We start from the raw sequence: 20206 nt of genomic DNA on the forward strand, positions 1-20206 counted from the left end.
TGTCAGGGAAGCACAGGTCAGTCGCTCTTCCCAAGTGCTCCGTATAGATTGAAACGTAGCGGGACATGTAAGTCCGTCCTACAGGTGGACCTGAAAATGGGAAAGCAGAAGCTTAAAACAAGAACTAAGGGTATATGGGTTAAAAGTGAAGGCGCAGGGTATTGGAGGACACGCTTACCGTAGATACTGGTCTCTAGTGAGATCGCTCCGTCTCGTGTTCCGAATAGTGGAAGGAGACGTCATGGCTGAAAGTGCTGACATAGCCGTGGATAAACGACTAGAGTGCTAATCACCAAAACTAACTATGTCCATAGGGAAATGAGGGCTGAGATGACTCCGCATTTAAAACCTGCAAATGTGATGGATACATCACAAAAAACGATGTGCTACTAAAAAGTGCTCGAAAAGAAGGAAACGAGAATCAGCTGATAGAAAAGAGAGAAAGTAGAGAAACAATGCAATGCACACACAATTTATAACATAAAAATGTAAAAAAATCTGGGATAGCACTAATATGACATTTTCTAAATGTGAATGGATAAAGGTTGTGGACAACAATAGTCAAACAAAATCAAGGGGCCCGATTCACAGAATGAACTTAAGACTCAGTCCTAAACTTACTACTATTTTGGTATCCACAGAATGCACTTACTACTTTTGGCATTCACAGAATGCACTTACTACTTTTGGTATTCACAGAATGAACTTACTACTTTTGGTATTCACAGAAGTTAGGATTTTGTCTTAAGTTTGTCTTAAATCTGTCTTAAGTTTGTCTTAAGACAAATTTAGGACGAAATCCTAACTTCTGTGAATACCAAAAGTAGTAAGTGCATTCTGTGAATACCAAAATATTAGTAAGTTTAGGATTGAGTCTTAAGTTCATTCTGTGAATCGGGCCCAAGAACATTATCTCACAGGCCTATAGTTGGCGTAAAAACAAAATCTAATTTAAACTAAAACAATACAAGTCGTAGCATTTCCACGTTCTACTTTGTATATTTTTTAGCCCGTTATCAACTGGGTCGAAAATATCACTGGTTAAGCGGTGAGTGTCCCCTTTGCATTTTGTGTGCAACACTTTCTATTTACAGACCTGACCTTTACATTATGTCGACGATTTACCTAAAACCGGGTTGCCTTTCTCCTCAGTTTTTTCGCGCAGCCGTGTGGTTTACTCCTACAGGTTGATACTCTCCCACACTTCCCTTACGTTTTCTCCGCGTTTCACCGCATGATTGTTACAGACAGGCTCTTAGCAATTTTACAATACGGTTGGCGCTAGGCATTTCTTTACTTTCTTGTACTTCAAACCTGACCATTTTTCACAACTCAACATTCTGTTGATTGAGCTACCGATTGTTTGCAATGTCACTTATGCTGCACACACCCTCACTTACACAATTGTCACTATGTTATGCAATAGGTTTGTGTGTACGCCACTGACCTCTTTGATTGACTTTGTATTGCTTTCATTACCATATGATATTGATTCAACTAGTTGTGTTTTTGATCGGCTATTACAAACTTTCTTGTGTACTCGATGAGAAGTCCTTTTTGCTGAAACATGTTCTAACCGATGTTAGCATTCTAGGTAGCATGTTTGAAAACGGTTCTTTCCCCTTAGTCATGGGATACGCTGGCAATACTTTCTGTAGGTAACCTAGGCTACTTGTTTTAGATATATAATTATTATTGTTTTCCTTCAACTTAGTTAGTAAACATTTTTATTAGTCTTTAATATTTTGAGAAATACGCTCTTTTGACTTCCTAGGCAACTCATTTTGGCAAATAATTATGATTGCCCAAATCACTTGTCACAGGACGTTTCTCCTTTGTTTTCTACAGTGAAGTCACTGTTTATGCTTTTACACATCACTCTCTTAAGGTCTCCACTTTAACAGGGTGCCTTTTTGTCATCATCACCCATATTTTGTTTTTATGTTCTTTGTGTATTATACAGTTTCTTTCCTTGCGTCCTTCCCAGCCCTGATGAGTCACGGGATAACTCCTGAGTGACGAAACACGTGTTGGCTGGCTTTCTTTCTGTATCGACCCACATGATTTAATATAAAAGAATCTTCTTTATTATATTCCTGACTTGACCTTCATAATTTCTGAACGAAAGTACTTTGAAGAATGGTTTTAACACTGAAACCTAAATTTTGAAAACGTGTGCACAGGACTAGGTTCTAATTTCACAGTGTGGGTCCTAACCCACATATTTGCAGGGGTTGTTTTTCTAGGGTTTGTTTTCCCCTGACCTTGTGGCACCATATTTATTCATCACATCTTTAACTCCTTTGAGTACTTGCTTGAGCGCCACTTCTTCCTTCCCCAATTCTAAACCCTTCACCGAACAATTATATTTTTGGGAAAGTGCTTTGTTCCTGCATCTGGGGTCTTCTGTCTGCAAATGTCCTTCAAGCACACTTTTATTGTACTGGCAATCCACCTTCCATCTGTCTTTACGTGGCAAATATCAGTGTTATTTTCAATTTGCTATGGATTGGTCACTGAAAAGATATCTAGACTATTGTGAAAAGCAGTGCTTCTCTCCTTACCATGCTTCCTCTGTTACTGTTGGTCTCCAAAGATGTTGTTGGTGCTGTCAGGATGAAGGATCGGTGGGCTGGAGTGAGTGTTGTGATGTTTAAACCTACCGTCTTCTCAGGAATCTTCACTGGTGGGTGGACTAACGTCTGTGGTCTCTTACAGGATGGACAACAAAGAGTCTGCCGAAGCAGTCATTCTCAGGCTTGCTGTTGACAGTGGGAGATGTGTGCTCGTCGAAGTTACTAACAACTCAGGATTATCATTAGAAAGCAAACGGTAAGTCCTGTCTTCAAACCATTTGATGATGAAAAGATGCACACCTCATTGGTAAAACCTGTTCAGGAGCAACAGTGGCCATATTGAAGTCCTACAATATCTCCCTCTGAAATGTACCTCATTGGTTATGGTGTCTCTGTGGACAGTAGCCATCCCAGGATATCTCTCTAGATGCAGCACATATCCATGAGACTTGCAGTGCATGTCTCGGTGAACAAAGGGGTATCTCTCAGCAGATAACATCTAAGCCAGGGTATTCTCTAGTATCAGCACGTCTCTATGAGACATGCAGTGTCGGTTAAAATCCAAGCGGGATCTCTCAGCAGATAATATCTAAGCCAGGATATCTCTAGGGTCAGCATCTATCCATGAGACAGGCAGTGTCTGTCTTAGAGAACCAAAAGTTATCTTTCAGCAGAGAATAACTAAACCAGGCATCTCTATAGACTCAGCTTGTATCCATGAGACATGCAGTGCTTGTCTCGGAGAAGCAAGAGGTATCTCTCAGAAGATAATATCTAAGCCAGGGTATTCTCTAGTCACAGCATGTATCCATGAGACATGCAGTGTCTGTTAGAGATCGAAAGGGGATCTCTCAGCAGAAAATATTTTAGCCCGGAATAGCCCTCTAGGGTCAGCATCTGTCCACGAGACAACATCTAAGAAGACCTCTCTTCACAATGTCTATCCAAACTCTACACAAATCAAACGCTGCATAGAAAAGAGGCAAGGATTGTGGGAAAGGTTGGAAAGACATCTCATCACCCAACCTGCAGCACATCTGTGCAGCCACGGGAACACCAAATGTATGCTTCACGAATCATTAATTTTAGTCATTTGTCACACATAATCGGTGTGAGATGATGGTGTTCAGTGACCAATGCATTCTAATATGTAAATGCCAAGGGAAACATCCTTTACAACGCAACTTTTACCACACAGTGCTTTTACATTGCAACTTTTACAACGCAAACCATTACAACGCATTGCGCTGGGGGGCGCTCTAGGATAGGGAATAAGTTTAATTTACTATCCAACACCTTCCCTAGTGTCCACGGGGACTGGCGTTGGAATAGTAAATTAAACTATTCACTATCCAGCACCCCAAAGCGCTATGCATTGTAAAGGTTTGCGTTGTAATACTTGCGATGTAAAAGCATGCGTGGTAAAAGCATGCGTTGTAATGTCATACATCCAAATGCCAAAGCTGATGCTACAGCGTAACCAATCTGTCACAGTCCTCGATCCAGAAGGAAAAATTGCCAGTTTCATTATTTTCTGTTAGACCTGACATCATTGCCATAGTTTTGCCCCAAACCTTCTGTCTTCCTCCCTCCTTTTTGCTGAACTTGTTTTTGTTGGCTTTAGAACTCTGCACACTTTACCACTGCTAACCAGTGCTTAAGTGATTCTGCTCTCTACCTAAAAGGTGGTAAAATTGGCTTACACCTAATTGGCATATTTAATTTACTTATATATCTCTAGTACATAATACTACTGGTATCACGGGCCTGTAACTTAAATGCTACTAGTGGCCAGCATTACTGATTTTGCTACTCACTTAAGTAGCCTTCGAAGACATGTCTCAGATCTGCCATTGCAGCCTGTGTTTGCCATATTCAACTGCCAAGTCAACCTGGCCAAAAACAGGCCTAAACCTTCCTTTTTAGGTCAAGCTTTGATCTACCTCTTATATCTCTCCTGTGAGGTTTGGCAAACCCACTGATTGCCATTGGTTACTATCTGTGGCATTCAGAAATGCTGGCTTCTTATTGGTGCATTTCTGTAAAAGTCTCTCCTTAGTGTGTTTAGTTCTCTTTCTGGCGATTTTACTCTGAGAACATTTTAATTGGCCATCACACAGTACAGCGTGTGATGGCCTCTCTTCCCTTCTCCCATCTGGCTATTGCAGGTCAGGCGTTGTTTTTTTGTTGTATTTTTATATAGCGTGATCTCGATCCAAAGGTATTGGAGTGCTTCACATGAGCACCAGTTACGTTACACAAGGATACTTTGGTAGGCACAGGGTGATTTTCCCAGAATCACCTATGTTCAGCTGACGCTGAGGCTCGAACCAGGTTCCCCAGCTTCAAAGTCAGCAGCTCTGGCCGTTAGGCCACATCCTCCCCCCTCACCCTCTTTACAGCAACAGAAACGAAAGCGGTCTTTCATGCTCCTTGTTTTTCTCTCCTTCTGAAAGATGGGCTTTCAGGCTTTCACACCCACTCTGAGCACAGCCCAATTTTTTTTGGGGTTCCTTTATTGTGCAAATAGGGCAACTAAGGCTATTCGTACATGAGATTGTGCCTGATTCGCAGTAAGAGGGAACTGGAGTGGAAGGCAATGGCTTGCACAAGTCATACAAACACTCCCACTCTGCCTGACCTGTGGTGCAGACACTGCGCTCCATCCTCTTTCAGCTGTAGTCTTTTGTGCTCCCGAGCGGGAACCAGCCTGCCGAGCTGATAACATGCTGGTCATCACGAGACTTCTGAACAATTGGAGAGAGAGATTGTTGATTTTAAAGTTAAGATTCTTATTTATTTGCCTGCCTCCAAATCGTCATCCTTTCCCTGGTATGATATTTGTTTTGCCACGCAAAGTGGATGTTTGCTTTTAGGCATTGCTGTGATTTGTGGGGTACAGACAGACGCAAATGGGAAGAAATGGGAAGAAAGCGACAAGCGGAGGTATGGAATTTGGAATGCAGAGGAAATTTCGTAATGAACGCCGCCTGTGGGTTGCGTGATTTCAGGCAGAATCAAGACGGTTATGTTAAGCATGTGGGGTGAGTGGCCCCTGATACTGCCCATGACGATGGTTCCACTGCTGTGGTGTCCAGTATCTATCTCTAGGAAAGTGGCATCCCTCGAAACTGTTGCGAGTTTGTTCTTGCAGACTTCCTTCAAAAAAGCAAGCTTTCTTTTCTTTCTTTTTGAGGTCGAGCCTAAACAGCGCTTGCGCTGTATTAGGTTGAGCCTAAATCAATCAATCAATCAACCATTTGTAGAGCGCTCTACTCACCCGTGAGGGTCTCAAGGTGCTGGAGAGGGAGGGGGATGTTGCAGATACTGATCGACTAGCCAGTTCTTCAGGAGTCTCCTGAAAGTCTACAGGTCCAGGGTCTGGCGCAGGTGGGTGGGGAGGGTGTTCCATGTCTTGGCGGTGAGGTGGGAGAATGATCTGCCGCCGGTAATTGTTCAGCGGATGCGTGGGACAGTGGCGAGGGCGAGGTCAGCGGAGCAAAGCTGGCGGGTCGGGGTGTAGAAGGTTCTTTGTTAAGGTATACTGGTCTGGTATTGTGGAGTGCTTTGTGACCGTGCTGTAGGCGCTTGCGCTGTAGACGAGCTGTTATCTGTAGTTTGCAGGGTATGACTCCTCCCACACTTTCGATTGGCTTTCCTTTGAGTTCTTTAAAAATTGTAGCCTGCAAATGGCTACTGGTGGGTACATGTCCCACCTGTTCTCGCAAGTTCACTCCCATTGAGTATTTCATTGGGAGCGAGCAGGCACGTGCACGTTGTGTGCTTGCCTTTATCTTCTTATTTTCTACTACTGACCTTCCCTGCAGTAGAATCTAGCTCGCGTCTTCTATGCCCCTGCTTGTCGCTACCCATCTCTCATGCTCTACATTTATAATACTCTATAATATGGTGTAGTGACAGTCAGCTTGTTTACTGAACTAGTGACAGCTAGGCCTCTTGCTCACTATATAACCTAGACCCCTACATTCATGCTTATCAAATCCATCATTTTATGCTAATCCGTTTCCGCTCTGCTGCGGGCGGCAGGCAGCAGGGGAGGGAATGGAGGTTGCAGAAACAGAACCGTGGAATTGGATCCGGCATTCGTATCGCCGCTTCAATTAGGGGGTGCGCGTGGCTGCCTCCCGTGCTCCAGTGACAATTCTGCGCTCACGTGGACGAGAGGCCTGGGCCTCGTGCTCCTGCAGCAAGCATCTGCTGTCAGCAACTAGCTCTCGCACCTACTGCTGCTCAATCCGCGTGCCCACTCACCTTGGAGTGCCACTCATGGTTGTGAGTCAAAAGGACTCAAAGGCAGTGAACATTTGCACGTCAGTGGCTTGTATCTGTATCTTAATTTTAGGGGTAGGGCACTTTGGATTACAACTTTGCACATTTTCATCTCTGATGCACGCTTCAGGGTAAGTGTTTTTCTCTCTCGAAGGAATTTTGAAATTGGTAACACATAATATCGGCAGCTGTAGGAACCGTAGGAACCTTACCACCCCATAAACCTTACTCTGAATAACCATTGCCACTATGCAAGGGCCCCCTCTATCACCATCTCTTTGCCTCTCTCCCATTCTTTCTCTTTTTGTGTGGCCTCTTCTCCATGAGACTCACTTTCTCTCAGTATCGTTCTACCTTTTGATTTCAATTACCCAATTTTTTCTGCCATCTTTTCTACCCTTCTCTTGTTATATCTCCCTTTCTTGTTGTTTCTATCATCTTCTCATAGTCCCTTTGTCTTTCTCTTCTGTCTTTTACCTCTCATCTTCTTTCCCTCTATCGCTCCTTCTCCTTTTTTTCTGCTCTGTTCTCTTTTTTCAGAATATCTCTCTCATCTTTTCTCTGTCTCTCTCTGTGCATCTCTCTCTCAAAAAGTTTTCTGTTTTGTTCTTTCTCGCTCTCCTCTTTCTTTCTCTAGCCTGAGTTACAAACACCTCAATACTATGATCCCCGAATATGTTACCAGATTTAAAACACAATACCTTTGGCAATATTATTTGGGGGATTGGAAGAGCAGGACAAAATATGGTGTTCAATTTAGTAGCAGGAATAGTAAGGAGACTGTCAAAGCATATTCCACTGCTTAGCTTCACGTTCATAGGCACAGTTTTTAGCTCTTTACCAAATCCCACCCTTAGCAGGGTTTCTGCCATCACACTGGCCAAGAATGAAGCTTAAAAATTGCAGCTGCTTGGGCCCTCTCTTCACTGATCTCAACGATGGGAGCACACTGCTAGCCTCTCCGCCGGATCGCCCCTCTGCATTCTGGTATATGCAGTGCGTGTGACTTGAAGAGTTGGGAAAAAGTTAGTGAGTGTTTTACCAAGGTTGGTGCAAGTAAGTACTTGATATTTCCAGTATCTCTAGACACGAGACATGGCTCGTGTTTCGGGATAGTATCCCTCATCAGTAGAGAAAAGTTCTGGGGTGGCAGAGAAGGCCGCCAAACAACTGTCAAAGGCCTCACTGCCTCTCAGGCGCGCAGGTGCGTCTCCAAAAGATCATCAGCTTGGGGGCTCACGGGAGCCCTATAACAGGAATCAATGATGGGAGCACACTGCTAGCCTCTCCGACGGATCGCCCCTCTGCATTCTGGTATATGCAGTGCGTATGACTTGAAGAGTTGGGAAAAAGTTTGCGAGTGTTTTACCAAGGTTGGTGCAAGTAAGTACTTGATATTTCCAGAGCAGGGACTTGTCAGTCAGTCAGTCAAACCACTTTATTCGGCTAACTAAAGCCATAAACGTACACCACAGTGAACAATACATAAAAGCTGTTTAGAATCAATAATTATTATTAAGCGGCAAGACATCAAAGAACACAGCCCAGCTGCCTACATCAACCTGCCGGCAGGGCGGATACACAAATCAGGGACACAGCGTTTGGGTCTACACCCTGGAGGTCAACCCTGCGTGAATGAAAGGCTTCACCGCCCCACCTGTAACAAAGCCACCATTTATAAGGAAAACAGCGAAAAAATAAGCAAAAAGGAAACACTCCCCCCTCCCCCTAAACCCTCCCCCAACCGAAACCCCCTTCCCGCCTCCCAGACCCACCCCGCTCAGCATCTGCTCTTCTACGTCCTAAATATCCTAGTGATCCTACCAACCAGTCCGACCACATGCATTGTCATTCAAGGGCCTGGCGTGGCACCCACGGGTTCCAGTGGAATAAGTTGTAAGATTAGCAGGTACTTCGGGCATGTCACTTCCCGTAAATCTTTGGACAGGAGTCGCAGAAAGGACCCCATAGCCTAGCATACTCCGAGCCCTTTCCATCCATACCCAAGGAAAGACGCTCCATGGCAATGGTATGCCACAATCATTGAATCATTGAATCCAGTCTCGGAAGTCAGGTATTGCCGGGGAACCCCACTGAGCCAACAGGACCTGTCGCGCCGCTAGCAAAGCCAATGCAATCTGTCTGCCCCTAAGAGAGCGCAGAGGAAAAAAATTCGAATGTGGTAATCCTAGCAGCGTATGTTCAGGGAGCCGTGGAAGTGTAATCTGCAAAGCGGAGTCTAGCTCATCAAGGACGGCAGCCCAGTAGCGCTCCAATTTCGGGCACCGCCACAGCAAATGGATCAAAGTCCCAGCCATCCCGCAACCCCTCCAGCAGAGGCCTGACTTCGCTTTGTCCTACATCAGAATGCACGCGGGTGTGTAATACCAATATGTTGCAGTTTTGTAGGCCGATTCGGTCCCAGCAGTGTTAGATGTCGTGTGGTGCGCCCTATCGAACACATGCTCCCATTCTTTGGGCGGCAGTAGGCGCCCTAACTCTACCTCCCAGCGGACCTGCACTTTGGTACGTTGCTTCCACGGGAAGTGCAAAATCATCGCACAAAGCTCCGATATAAGGCTCCAGTCATCCTTCTTGCACACCAGCCAGCGTTCAAAGGCTGTGAGGGGTCGCAACATGAGTGCTACATTGGCTGGTTGGGTCACCCAATGGGCGACTTGTGCATGATAGAATGCGTCCTCCTTGTGCAACTGAAAGTACTCAGAGCGTAGTGTGTGAAATGGAATTAGCCCGTCCAGGTCGAAGAGCGAGCCCACCGGCTTACATTCCTCCTCTCGCCAGCGATGGAAGATCGGTGATGCACGGCCCGGCGGAAAGTCAGGATTATCCACTATGAGTGTCATCGGAGAAGGAAAGGACATCAATCCCTTGCGCAACGCCAGCTGATCCCAAGCTTTGAGTGTCGGTGAAGTCACCAGAGAAGAGTACAACCCCCACGCTCTATGTTTGCGTGGCAACCTGAGCTCCCGCCAAATATTACATCCAGCCACTAACTGGTCCATAAAGTTCCAGTGTTTACTGGACAGGGGCCTATTCCATTCGACTATGTACCGAAGACAGGATGCCTGAAAGTAAGCAACAAGTTACGGAAAACTCAGCCCCCGCGGCCTTCGGAGTAGTTGTCACAGTAAAGACAAAGCGTGGCCTCTTGTGATTCCATAAGAACTTGTTGAGGAGGCCTTGAAGTATCCGCAACATGCCCAGCGATGGGCTCAGAGGCAGCATCTGGAAAAGATAAAGAATGCGGGGCAGCACCGTCATTTTGATAGCGGCCAGCCTCCCGAACCATGCCAACTTAAGGCGGGATCAGTCCGCCAAGGTCTTAGCGATCTGTTTGGCCAGAATCGAATAATTTAGGGAGAGTGTCTTAGGGAGGGTCAGGGTCGGGGTCAGCCGTACACCCAGATACGTGATATCCGATCGGAGCCACTGATAAGGGAAGTCCCTCTGCAGGTTCGCCACATCAGCGTCTGGGACCGAGATATTGCGAATTTGTGATTTGGAAAAATTGACTTTAAATCCTGCTGTGTTTTCAAATGCCAAAAGTTCCGCAGATAGATATGGCAGAAAGGGGTGGGGGTTAGTTAAAGCCAAATTGACGTTGTACGCATACAGACTGACTTTATGGACATCCGCCCCGAACCGGAGACCCAAAATATCGGCATGGGAGCGAACGCGCTGGGCAAAAGGCTCCGTATAGAGCGCAAAGAGCAGCGGGGATAGGGGGCATCCCTGCCACGTCCCCCTAGTGATAGGGAAGGCGCTGGACCAACACCCATTTACCCGCACCACAGCTGTAGGAGCAGCATAGAGGCACTGAATCCATCTCTGGAAATTGTCGCCTATCCCAAAGGCCCGTAGTACCTCGAACATGTAGCCCCAGTCGTTGGTATAAACCCCGCCTATTCAGGGTCAATCACTCCATCCATCAAAGGGCTGAGCCTCGCAGTCAACACCCCTGCAAATAATTTGGCGTCAATATTGAGGAGTGAGATCGACCTATAAGAGCCGCATTCCATAGGGTCCTTCCCAGGCTTGGGGAAGACCGTTATGGCTGCTTCAGTCATGGAGGGAGTGACCACCCTGGTGTCCAAGAAAGAATTAAAAAGGCAAGTTAGGAGAGGAGCCAGCTCCTTGCAGTATGTTTTGTAAAATATAGCTGAGAACCCGTCCGGCCCGGGCGATTTAGCCAGTTCAGCCGCGCAATAGCCAAAATAACTTCCTTGACTCGTATCTCAGCATCCAACGTCCCAGCCAAGTCTCGATACAAAGGTGTACTACCCGAGGATGCAAGATACTCCCGTATGCTCTCCGGAGCAGTTCCCTGCTTCTGGTAGAGTGATTGATAAAAGTGACAGAAGGTGTCTAGTATGTCAGCGTCCGCGGTGTGAGTCTCTGCCCAACGATCCTTGATTGCGTGAATTGTGTGTGCCTGTGTTCGCGCTCGAAGCCTATGAGCGAGCATCTTACCCCCTTTAACCCTGCTAAGATAGAACTGTCCGTAAGCGCAGTAACGCATGTGCCGCCCTGTCAAGGTCAAGATGTTTGAGCATATGCCTTTTCCTTTCAAGCTCTCTTCATACCCGGGGCGCCCCCTGTCCTCTTATGAAATGCCTCCAGGCCGCGCACATCCCCCTCCAGTTCTGCTCGCTTCTCCCTGCGTAATTTAGCATACGTTGCGAGAGTGCTATCAAATCGCCCCTAACCACCAATTTGAGAGCTTCCAAGATCGAGGCAAGCGGAGTGTCCTCCACCCTATTTTCCTCTAGATAGTGAGTAATAATGTCTCGCAGCTTCGCCACTACGGAATCAGAGTGGAGCATGGTATCTCAGAGGCACCAGCCAGCCGAGGGCGGCCGAGCACCGGTAAGCGATATTTCCACGGAAATGAGCGCATGATCGGAGAGGGAGCGCAGTGTAATTTCTGCAGTAGACAGATAGGGTAAAAAGGAGGATGAGGCTAAGAAGTGATTGAGGCGCACATAGGTCTTGTGAGCAGCAGAGTAGTAGGTGCAATCGCGTTCTTGGGGTTGCTGGGCGCACCACACATCATGCAGTCCACCCTCCGAGAGCCACTGCTTCCCATCCTGCGACCAAGTGCCTGTTTGACGGGATGGCTGCTACGACTTATCTATGCCTCCCTCCATTACAAGATTGAGGTCACCACCCACCAACACCAGCACATCTGGGGACGCAAGCACCTGAGCAAGGGCTGAACGCAGGAAGGCTTCTTGTTGGACATTAGGAGCATGAATGGACCCTATCGTAAAGGTTGTCCCCCCCCCACTGCACCCGCACAGTCAGGAACCTCCCTCTGATGGCAACTACTTGGGACAGTAATTTACAATGCATACGGGCACTAAACAGTAACGCAACCCCATTTTTCTTATTCGGGCCAGAGGACCAAAGCTGCAGGGGGAAACGCTTATCTCGCATGCGCTGGACATCCTTAGCAAGGAGATGCGTTTCTTGTAAGAGGCCCACATCACCATCCGCACCCTCTAAAAGGGACAGGATCTCAGCACACTTCACCGGATTATTGAGTCCCCTAACATTGAGACTCACCAACTTTAAAGTCCCGGTCATCTTTCATACATCAAAGGCGCAGCGCTAACCCCCAGTACTATAGCCAGACCAACATTACATGACAAATACATTACAAGCCTCCAAAGAATCCCCATCAGACTTCCTGCACGTGGATGTAGGACATTCAGCAATCTACCCAGAGCCCCCCATAGCTGATGCGGAGGCCTCTAACCCCCCAGACCTCCCTACCCCCAACACCCCCCCCAAAAAATAAAAAACCCTCAGCAACACAAGCCCCAACAATGTAAGCAAAAGAAGTGAACTATAGTCCGTCAGACAGGCCCCAACAGCAAGGGAACGTGGCACCCACCCACCATGCACCCAGTTCCTGATACAGGACACCTCCCAACATAAGGACATGAACATACCACCTAACTGGATCCTGTTAGCAGTCTCCTCCGGCGCCGGCTATAGGCTCCCTTAGGGCCAAGTGAAGGATTTGCGTCACACGAGCCCCCTGGAGCATACGTCACCAACGCCACAGAAGCCACAGACACTCCTCTCTCTATCAGACTTACTGGCAGGTCAGGTTTTGTCGCCACATCCACCGGCTTGCCAACCCTCTGCCATTCTGTGGAACGCCGTTGTGTGCTGGGTGAGCCACCGGTCTCGTGCGGGATAGTGGGCTGATCCACACCCAAGATGTCGAGGGCCGCTTCCAGAGACCTGACTTGAATCAACTTGGCCTTCCATTTGAAAATAAGCTTGAAGGGATGCCCCCAGGAGTAGGGAACACCTTGCTCTCTGAGATAGTTAGTGGCAGGCTTGAAGTCTCTCAACTTGACCAACGTGGAGGCCGCCAGGTCCTGAAACAACAGGGGATGGTGATTGCAAAACTGAAGATGAACAAGAGTGCGTGCTTTCCGGAGGATCCGTTCTTTGAGCAGAAAATCGTGCACACACACCAAGATATCTGGCGGAGGGGCCTTGGGACCCCTCGGCAGGCCCACACTGTGCACTCGGTCCATTTGAAGCTCCTGCAGGTCATCCTCATCCAAGATGTGTCGGAAGAGGGCCTCAACATATTCTCGCAGCTCCGCACTCTCGCCTTTCCAGGGTACCGCCCTCATCCGGATGTTATTTTGCCTAGATCTATTCTCTAAGTCCTCAGTATGAGCTTGCAAGTCCAGATTCTGTTCTGTAAGGCGTATTACGCACCGTTGAAGCCGATGGATGACATCCGCCGTTCCTAGATCATGCTCCTCAAGTTTCTCGACTCGTTCCCCCACACCATGCACATCCCTCCGCATCTCCCTCAGGTCAGACGCCAGCTGGGAAAGCAGTTCTGTTAGGTCCTCTTTAATGGCAGCAAATAATTCCAACATAAAAGCTTTGGTCGCAGGCGCTTCACTGTCATCCCTCCGCAGGGACTTGTCGGCGGACGGCGAGGCAGGCTGAAGAGCGACTTTCTGAGTGCTCTCCTTTGGCAGCTTCTCTTTCTTAATCGGGTTCTCCGCCATCTTGTCCCTCAAGAGAGCTCACAGGCAGGTCAGGGATAGAGGGATGGCGCTACTCACCGTCAACCGCTTCCGTCCACCCCCGCGTTTGGTGCCAGTGCAAGGACCAGGGCCGTGCTGCGCCCACCAGGCCACCCCGGTATCTCTTCAGAATGTAGGCCCACTAAGGCCCCCAGGCCGCAAGGACTGGCACTCACGCAAATCCAGGCTGCACGGCGCGCCTCCAGACCAGTCGCACTCCGTAGCGCCTAACGCCCATCGACCTTTGGTGCTGACCGCAGACCTGCGGACCGGTCTACTAGTTAGTCAGGCGGCTTCCCTTCAGCGCCGCAGTCCATGCATAATCGGTTGCAGGGGTGACTCGTGGGCCCACCGACCCTCCTTTAGGCTCCCCACTCCGCTGGAAATAGTGCTAGGGCTCCTCACCACCCCCGAACTCCAGGCTAATTCCCCACCGGGTACCTTACACAGTCCCAAAGCGCCACCAGTAGGTAGGGCGCAACACCGCCAGGCGGGAAAGGGCGTCTCGCATAGGGGAAAGTGGCAAGGGTTTGCAGGGCCCCAATCGCCGCCAGTAAGTAAGGTTCAACACCGCCAGGCGGGAAAGGGCGTCTCGTATAGGCGGGAGATGGCAAGGATATGCAGGGCCTGCTGACCCTCCGTGTGCCCCCAGGTATCAACGGAAGCTGGGCCAGGGGTGGGCGCCCACCATGATGTCTCTGGGCCTCAGATGCAAGGATCAGGCCTCGGATATTGCCGCGCTGCCCTCCAACCTCAGGCGCCCGTCAACTGCTGGTTTCCAGGGCCCAATGCCAGTCTCTAGTCCCCAGTGCCGTCCGCCGAACTGCGGACCGGTTCCCAGGCACCCGCTCCTCACCTCGGCCGTCCTCGCGGGGGCAATGCAGGGAAACACAACACTTCCCCGGGGGCCCGATAGCCCCGAGGCCTCGCTCTTCTCCCGTCAGCCTCGGCCGCCGCTCCGATTCCGCAGGCCCCCACTGCAACAGCTCGAGCAGGCGTCGCCTCCACAGCACTCAGCCAGTGACGCCCGGCAATCGTCAGTGATGTCTCTGCACGGCCACCCCTGCTCTACGGCCTCTGTGGGCGGCTTGGTTTACCTCACGGCCCTGTAAGCCGCCGTACTCCGCCTATCACGAGGTCCGCTCAGCTCCCGGCTCGTCAGGTCCGCGCCGTAGGGTTCCAGATGTGCACAGCGCCAATGGCGACAAAAGCCCCACCAGTCGCTGCCGGACAACCCCATGATCTCAGGCGCCACGTCCAGGGCTAGGATGGGCACCTTGCAGGGCTTAATACAACGCTGTGCAAATTCGGCGCCGGAGGGACTGAGCAACACGTCCTACTCCGCCGCCATCTTGGCCACGCCCCACCATAAAAGCTGTTTAAAAAACAGATCTGTGCAGTTTAAATTCCTTAAAATATACCACATAGAAACAATAAAATAATACCAATAAAACCAAATGACTTATTGTTCTTTAAACATGCGATAAAAACAATTATATCTATGTATGAAATCAATCAGCACTTTAAAATATCTAACACCCTTTCTTCCTATGCCTAACTGCCGCTACCAAAAAATTTGCTATATTAAAAATCTCCCATGGATTGTTGAACAACTGCAGATATAATAGGGCTGGTCTAACTTGCATAAATCCCTTCCCTTTAAAATGGGTCTTAAAAACTTTCTCATCATGGGGCTAAAATGCTCACAAAACATTGTAAAGTGCATTGTGTCCTGCAAGGAAAAATTATCACATGTACAGGGACCTAGGTCTTTTGCCCTACTCCAGCCCTGTACATCTGCTAAAGGACAATGGATAAAATTAAAACAGAACTTGATTAGAAGAAATCGATTAAAAGGTTTTGTAACGATTAACAAATATGGTGCAATCTGTGGGACTGTCTTTAACAGCAGGTGTGCTCTCACCGAGGGTTTGACAATATCCAGTGCCTCTCTCTCGACAGACAACATATTTCAGAATTGGGCTCTAATCCATGCCACATCCTCGTTCTCTATCAATTCAATTCAAAAATCCTTTATTCGACTGTCAGAAAAGCAGTCATAAAAGCACAGAAATACATTGTTATACAATTCATTCAAGATTTTTATAACCATTTTTTTAAAAGTAGGCAGTTCACCAAAGAGTTAAAAATGCAGTGAGTTAAAAATGCAGTAAACCAACGGAGAATAAAAATGCCTGTTCAAGACATAATATCATGTTTAGTGCAAGCCATCTTGGGATCATCCTTCCATGCTTAATCTGAACTTCCGGGCTGTTTTTAAAAACTTACAGATAAAAAAGGTACTGTCATCAGGCAGCATCTGAAGATATAAAAGTGCAGGCTTAATCTGTACAAAATTCAACTTTTTAAGCAAGGGTTTTAAAAAACATTTGTCTTGGACTAGAATAATAAGGACACAGAAATAAAAAGTGAGCCAGGTCTTGTGGAGACATGTTGTCGCAGCCACAAGCTGGCAACACTTGACCTCTGTGTGCTCCACTCGGCACAGCTAAAATCAAGTGGTAAAGACCAAATCGGAATCTGCTCAACAGAAAACGGTCGTATCTGGAGATGTTCCATGATAAGTATGGTTCACAGAACACACATGTCTTTATTAGTGTATGATTCCTAACACTGGACTTCTTCATCTCGGTGTCTTCCCTGACAAGTTGTCGCTTTAACATGAAAGTGTTTCTTACAAAATCAACATCCTTCTTTGTAGCATGATGCGGTGTTAGATATAAGTCCAATCTACCCAGGTCTTTGCAACAGTTTCTAATATAGTTCATCCAGGGTATTTTAAGATGTCCTTCCCAGGTGAGGGCTTCAGCGAGGATGCTATGCGTCAGGGGTATAAGTGCATTGCGCCAACAGTTTAGCCAACAGAGTAGAGGGTTTGCAGCAATTCTATCTCCTAGGTATGGTATACCCAGTTCCTCATGTACAGAGAAATTAGCGGTGCTTTTGGGTAAGCTCAAAACCTGTTTTAAAAAGTTATTTTCTAGTGTAACCAAGGCTTCTACTGGTGAGAAACCCCACAGCTCGCTCCCATAACATGCCACCGCTACGCTTTTTGCCTGATATAATTTCATTATAGCGGACACTGGGGTGTTACCTAATTTGCGTGCAAAGTCCAATATTCCGCAGTTGGTTCTTAGTAACTCGCCTTTCTTTGTATTTATAGCAGGACCCCAAGAAAGTTTGTGATCGAATAGTACTCCTAAGTATGAAAATGTTTTTGTCAACGGTATGCTTTCTCCGTTGACTGAAAAGGGGTATCGTTTTTTGGGGGGTTTTCCAACCGTCATTATGAAAGATTTGGAGTTATTAATATTCAGATCACGTGAGGTCATGAATTGGAAGAAAGAATCCAACAACTTCTGAAGTCCTAATGCGGTTCTGGATATCAAAACGGCGTCGTCCGCATAAAGTAGGACCGGCACCCCTGTTTTCCCAATACGAGGGTAATCTGTGTCCGTTTTTACCAAATGATCCTCGAGACCATTGATGTACAAATTAAAAAGAAAAGGTGCTAGAATACAGCCCTGTCTGACGCCCCGGTTAATATTAAACTCTCTCGTAACTTTTAGGTCTTTTGTGTACCGTACATTGGCACGTGTGTCATTATGTAGATTGGCCAGGAAATTGATTAGGTTATTTTCCACACCCATATTATGCAAGATTTCCCATAGTTTGCTCCTCTCGACGCAGTCGAAGGCAGAGGAAAGGTCCATAAAGGCCATATACAATGTTCCATCTCTGGCTTGGGTGTATTTACCACTTATTAGGTATAGATTCAGACACTGTGTAGTTGTTGCATGACCCGGTCTGAATCCATACTGTGCCGGGGTCATTATGTTATTTTGTTTGGCCCAAGCATTCAGCCGATTTAAAAGAACCCCTCCCACTACCTTCGCAACAGAGTTTATCAGGGAGATTGGTCTATAGCAAACTGCTTTTGTTCTATCGCCCTTTTTGTAAACCGGGACAATAGTGGATGCACCCCAAGATTTAGGCGCTCCCACTTCAACCCCGGCGTTAATAACTGATGTAAGAATTGGAGCCCATAAGGCGATGTTGGATTTAAATAGGTCTGGTGGAAGACCATCAGGGCCCGGTGCTTTGTTGCTAGAGAGACCAAGAATCCCTAGTTCAATTTCTTTAGAAGAGAAGTGTAGAGGGCTGCTTTCAGGGAAATGAGGTAATTTTTTTGACTTTGGTGCTTCACTCTTAAAGATAGATCCAAAATGGGTGATCCAGTCATTCTCTGGTATGACTGTGCCGAGACTGTCAGCGGTCGGGTCATCAAAAAGAGGTTTATTAATTATTTTCCAGAACTTTGCGCTATTGCCCAGAATAGAGGGGTCGAGCAAAGATTCCCATGTTTTAATTTTTATTGATTTTTTGCAAGAGGCAATTGCATTTTTATAGTCTGCTCGGAGGGCCTTTACCAGTGCTAGATCTCTTGGTTTACTTTTGAGAGCAACCTTTAATTTGCGGTTGGCAGAAGAACAGGCATGATCAAACCATCGTGGGTATTGAGCAGTTGATCCCTTGGCAGTTATAGTCAGAAATTTTTCTATCCTTCTGGACACCACTGCAAAGGCGGATAGGACGCATTCAGGTGAAGCAGAGTCTGTGGCACAGAGCTTAAGTTCGGATTCACAGTCTTTGGCGACAATCTCATACAACTTATCACTATTTACCAGGTTCCATTTCAAGCGACGGTTGTTATTTACCGGCTTAAGTATCCCTGGATCCTTGATATTATTTTGGAGTACGGAAGGGTCGCATTGTAGTTCGAGGTGTAAGGGGTTGTGATCACTATAGGTGCTCATGAGGATATCAAACTTAAGGACCTTTTGGGCCACACCTGCAGAAAGAAGGATATGGTCTATGATGGACCCTGACTCAGATCCTTTGTAAGAGGGATTTTCATAGGTGAAAGAGTCCTCTTTCAGAGATAGTGCCAAGATCATGTTCGTGGAATCCATTAAGGTGTTCAATTTTGATCCACGGTGGCAGTGTGTGAAATGGAGACCTGTTTTAAGATCACAGCCCAACGATCCCAAGGTTGTCAGGAGAGGGTTACCGCAAATATGCGTATTGAAGTCGCCGAGGAGTATTTTATCCTGTGGTAGTTTTGTCAGATTTTCAGCTAGACAATTTGCAAGGTTGTCGATGTTACAGTCACTTGGGTTTGCAACAGAGTTATAGAAATTAATCAGCGTTATGTCTTTTTTCCCCCTTCTGAGTGTAACGATCTGGATATTCCTGCTATCCACTTGCACATAATTAATCAGCATTTTAAGGGACAGACTGATAAATATTGCCAGGCCCCCCTTTGCCCTGCCACTAGGTGAGGGGGATGCGTGGACAAAGAAACTTTGGAATCCCTCGATGAAGGTGTTGCCATTGGTCAACCAGGTTTCTTGAAAACACAAGATGGTGTACTTCCTAACGAAAGCCACCCATAGTGGGTCATCGATTTTAGAGGCCAGTCCAGCAATATTCCAGGACAGAATTTTGATAGGGTTAGAAATAGTCTCCTCTGATTTGAGTCCTGGGTTTATGTTAGAGAGGGAGCACGGTTCTTGGATTGTCCCTGTCATATGGTTAGACCTTGGGTTCTCAGGTAATGGATTAGGTTGTAAAGCCATGATCTTAGATGGACTACATACTTCGTTCACTGACGGAGCAAGAGCTTGATGTGCTCGGGGACTGACTGTGCAGCTCGATGTCGTTGTGGGGGTGGAATTTACTGCGCAAACTAGATGGGAGGTGGCTGTTTTCACTGCGTTTGTATCGTTTTCGGAAGGATTCCTTGCTTTAACAAAAAGAGTTTCAAGGAATGGATCAGATGACAGTCAGTCAACCTCGTCTAAATGATCGTAGTTGTAAAGAGCATCATATCTATTGGCAGTAGGAAACCCGTACTCCTCAAATTGTACAGTAGCAGGGTTATAGGCGTGGTAAAAACCGTGCCTTTGCCGTACAGCTGTCTCAATTGGTTGCTGGTTGTATACTTTGGTTCCCCATGGGTGAGTGTATGAGTGGAGATCTAAACCCATTTGACTATCAAGTCTGGGTAGAACAGGGGCCAGCCAGGGTTGGAAATTAGATTGTGTCATATGCCGTCCTTCTTGGATGTAGTTATATTTGGGTTTATTCCTACGTGAATCTGAGCGGGCTGGATAGAAATAGCTTAATCCCATAGTCCTAATCAAGCTGTTTGTCCCCGAACTCCTCCAATCT

General features: G+C 47.1%; 1 protein-coding gene across 4 annotated transcripts in view; it reads left to right on the forward strand.

Moving 5' to 3' along the window:
• The window catches only part of LOC147710121 (cytolysin tenebrosin-B-like), a 137977-nt gene that overhangs the window by 59727 nt on the left and 58044 nt on the right, over positions 1–20206 (forward strand). For all 4 annotated transcript variants that reach the window (XM_086920815.1, XM_086920818.1, XM_086920817.1 and 1 more), the window contains one exon: positions 2719–2832. In XM_086920815.1, the coding sequence (XP_086776941.1) occupies positions 2719–2832 (114 nt within the window). The remainder of the gene's footprint in view (positions 1–2718; positions 2833–20206) is intronic.

This window comes from Lissotriton vulgaris, chromosome 5 (genome assembly GCF_964263255.1).
Source record: "Lissotriton vulgaris chromosome 5, aLisVul1.2, whole genome shotgun sequence".
Taxonomy (NCBI): domain Eukaryota; kingdom Metazoa; phylum Chordata; class Amphibia; order Caudata; family Salamandridae; genus Lissotriton; species Lissotriton vulgaris.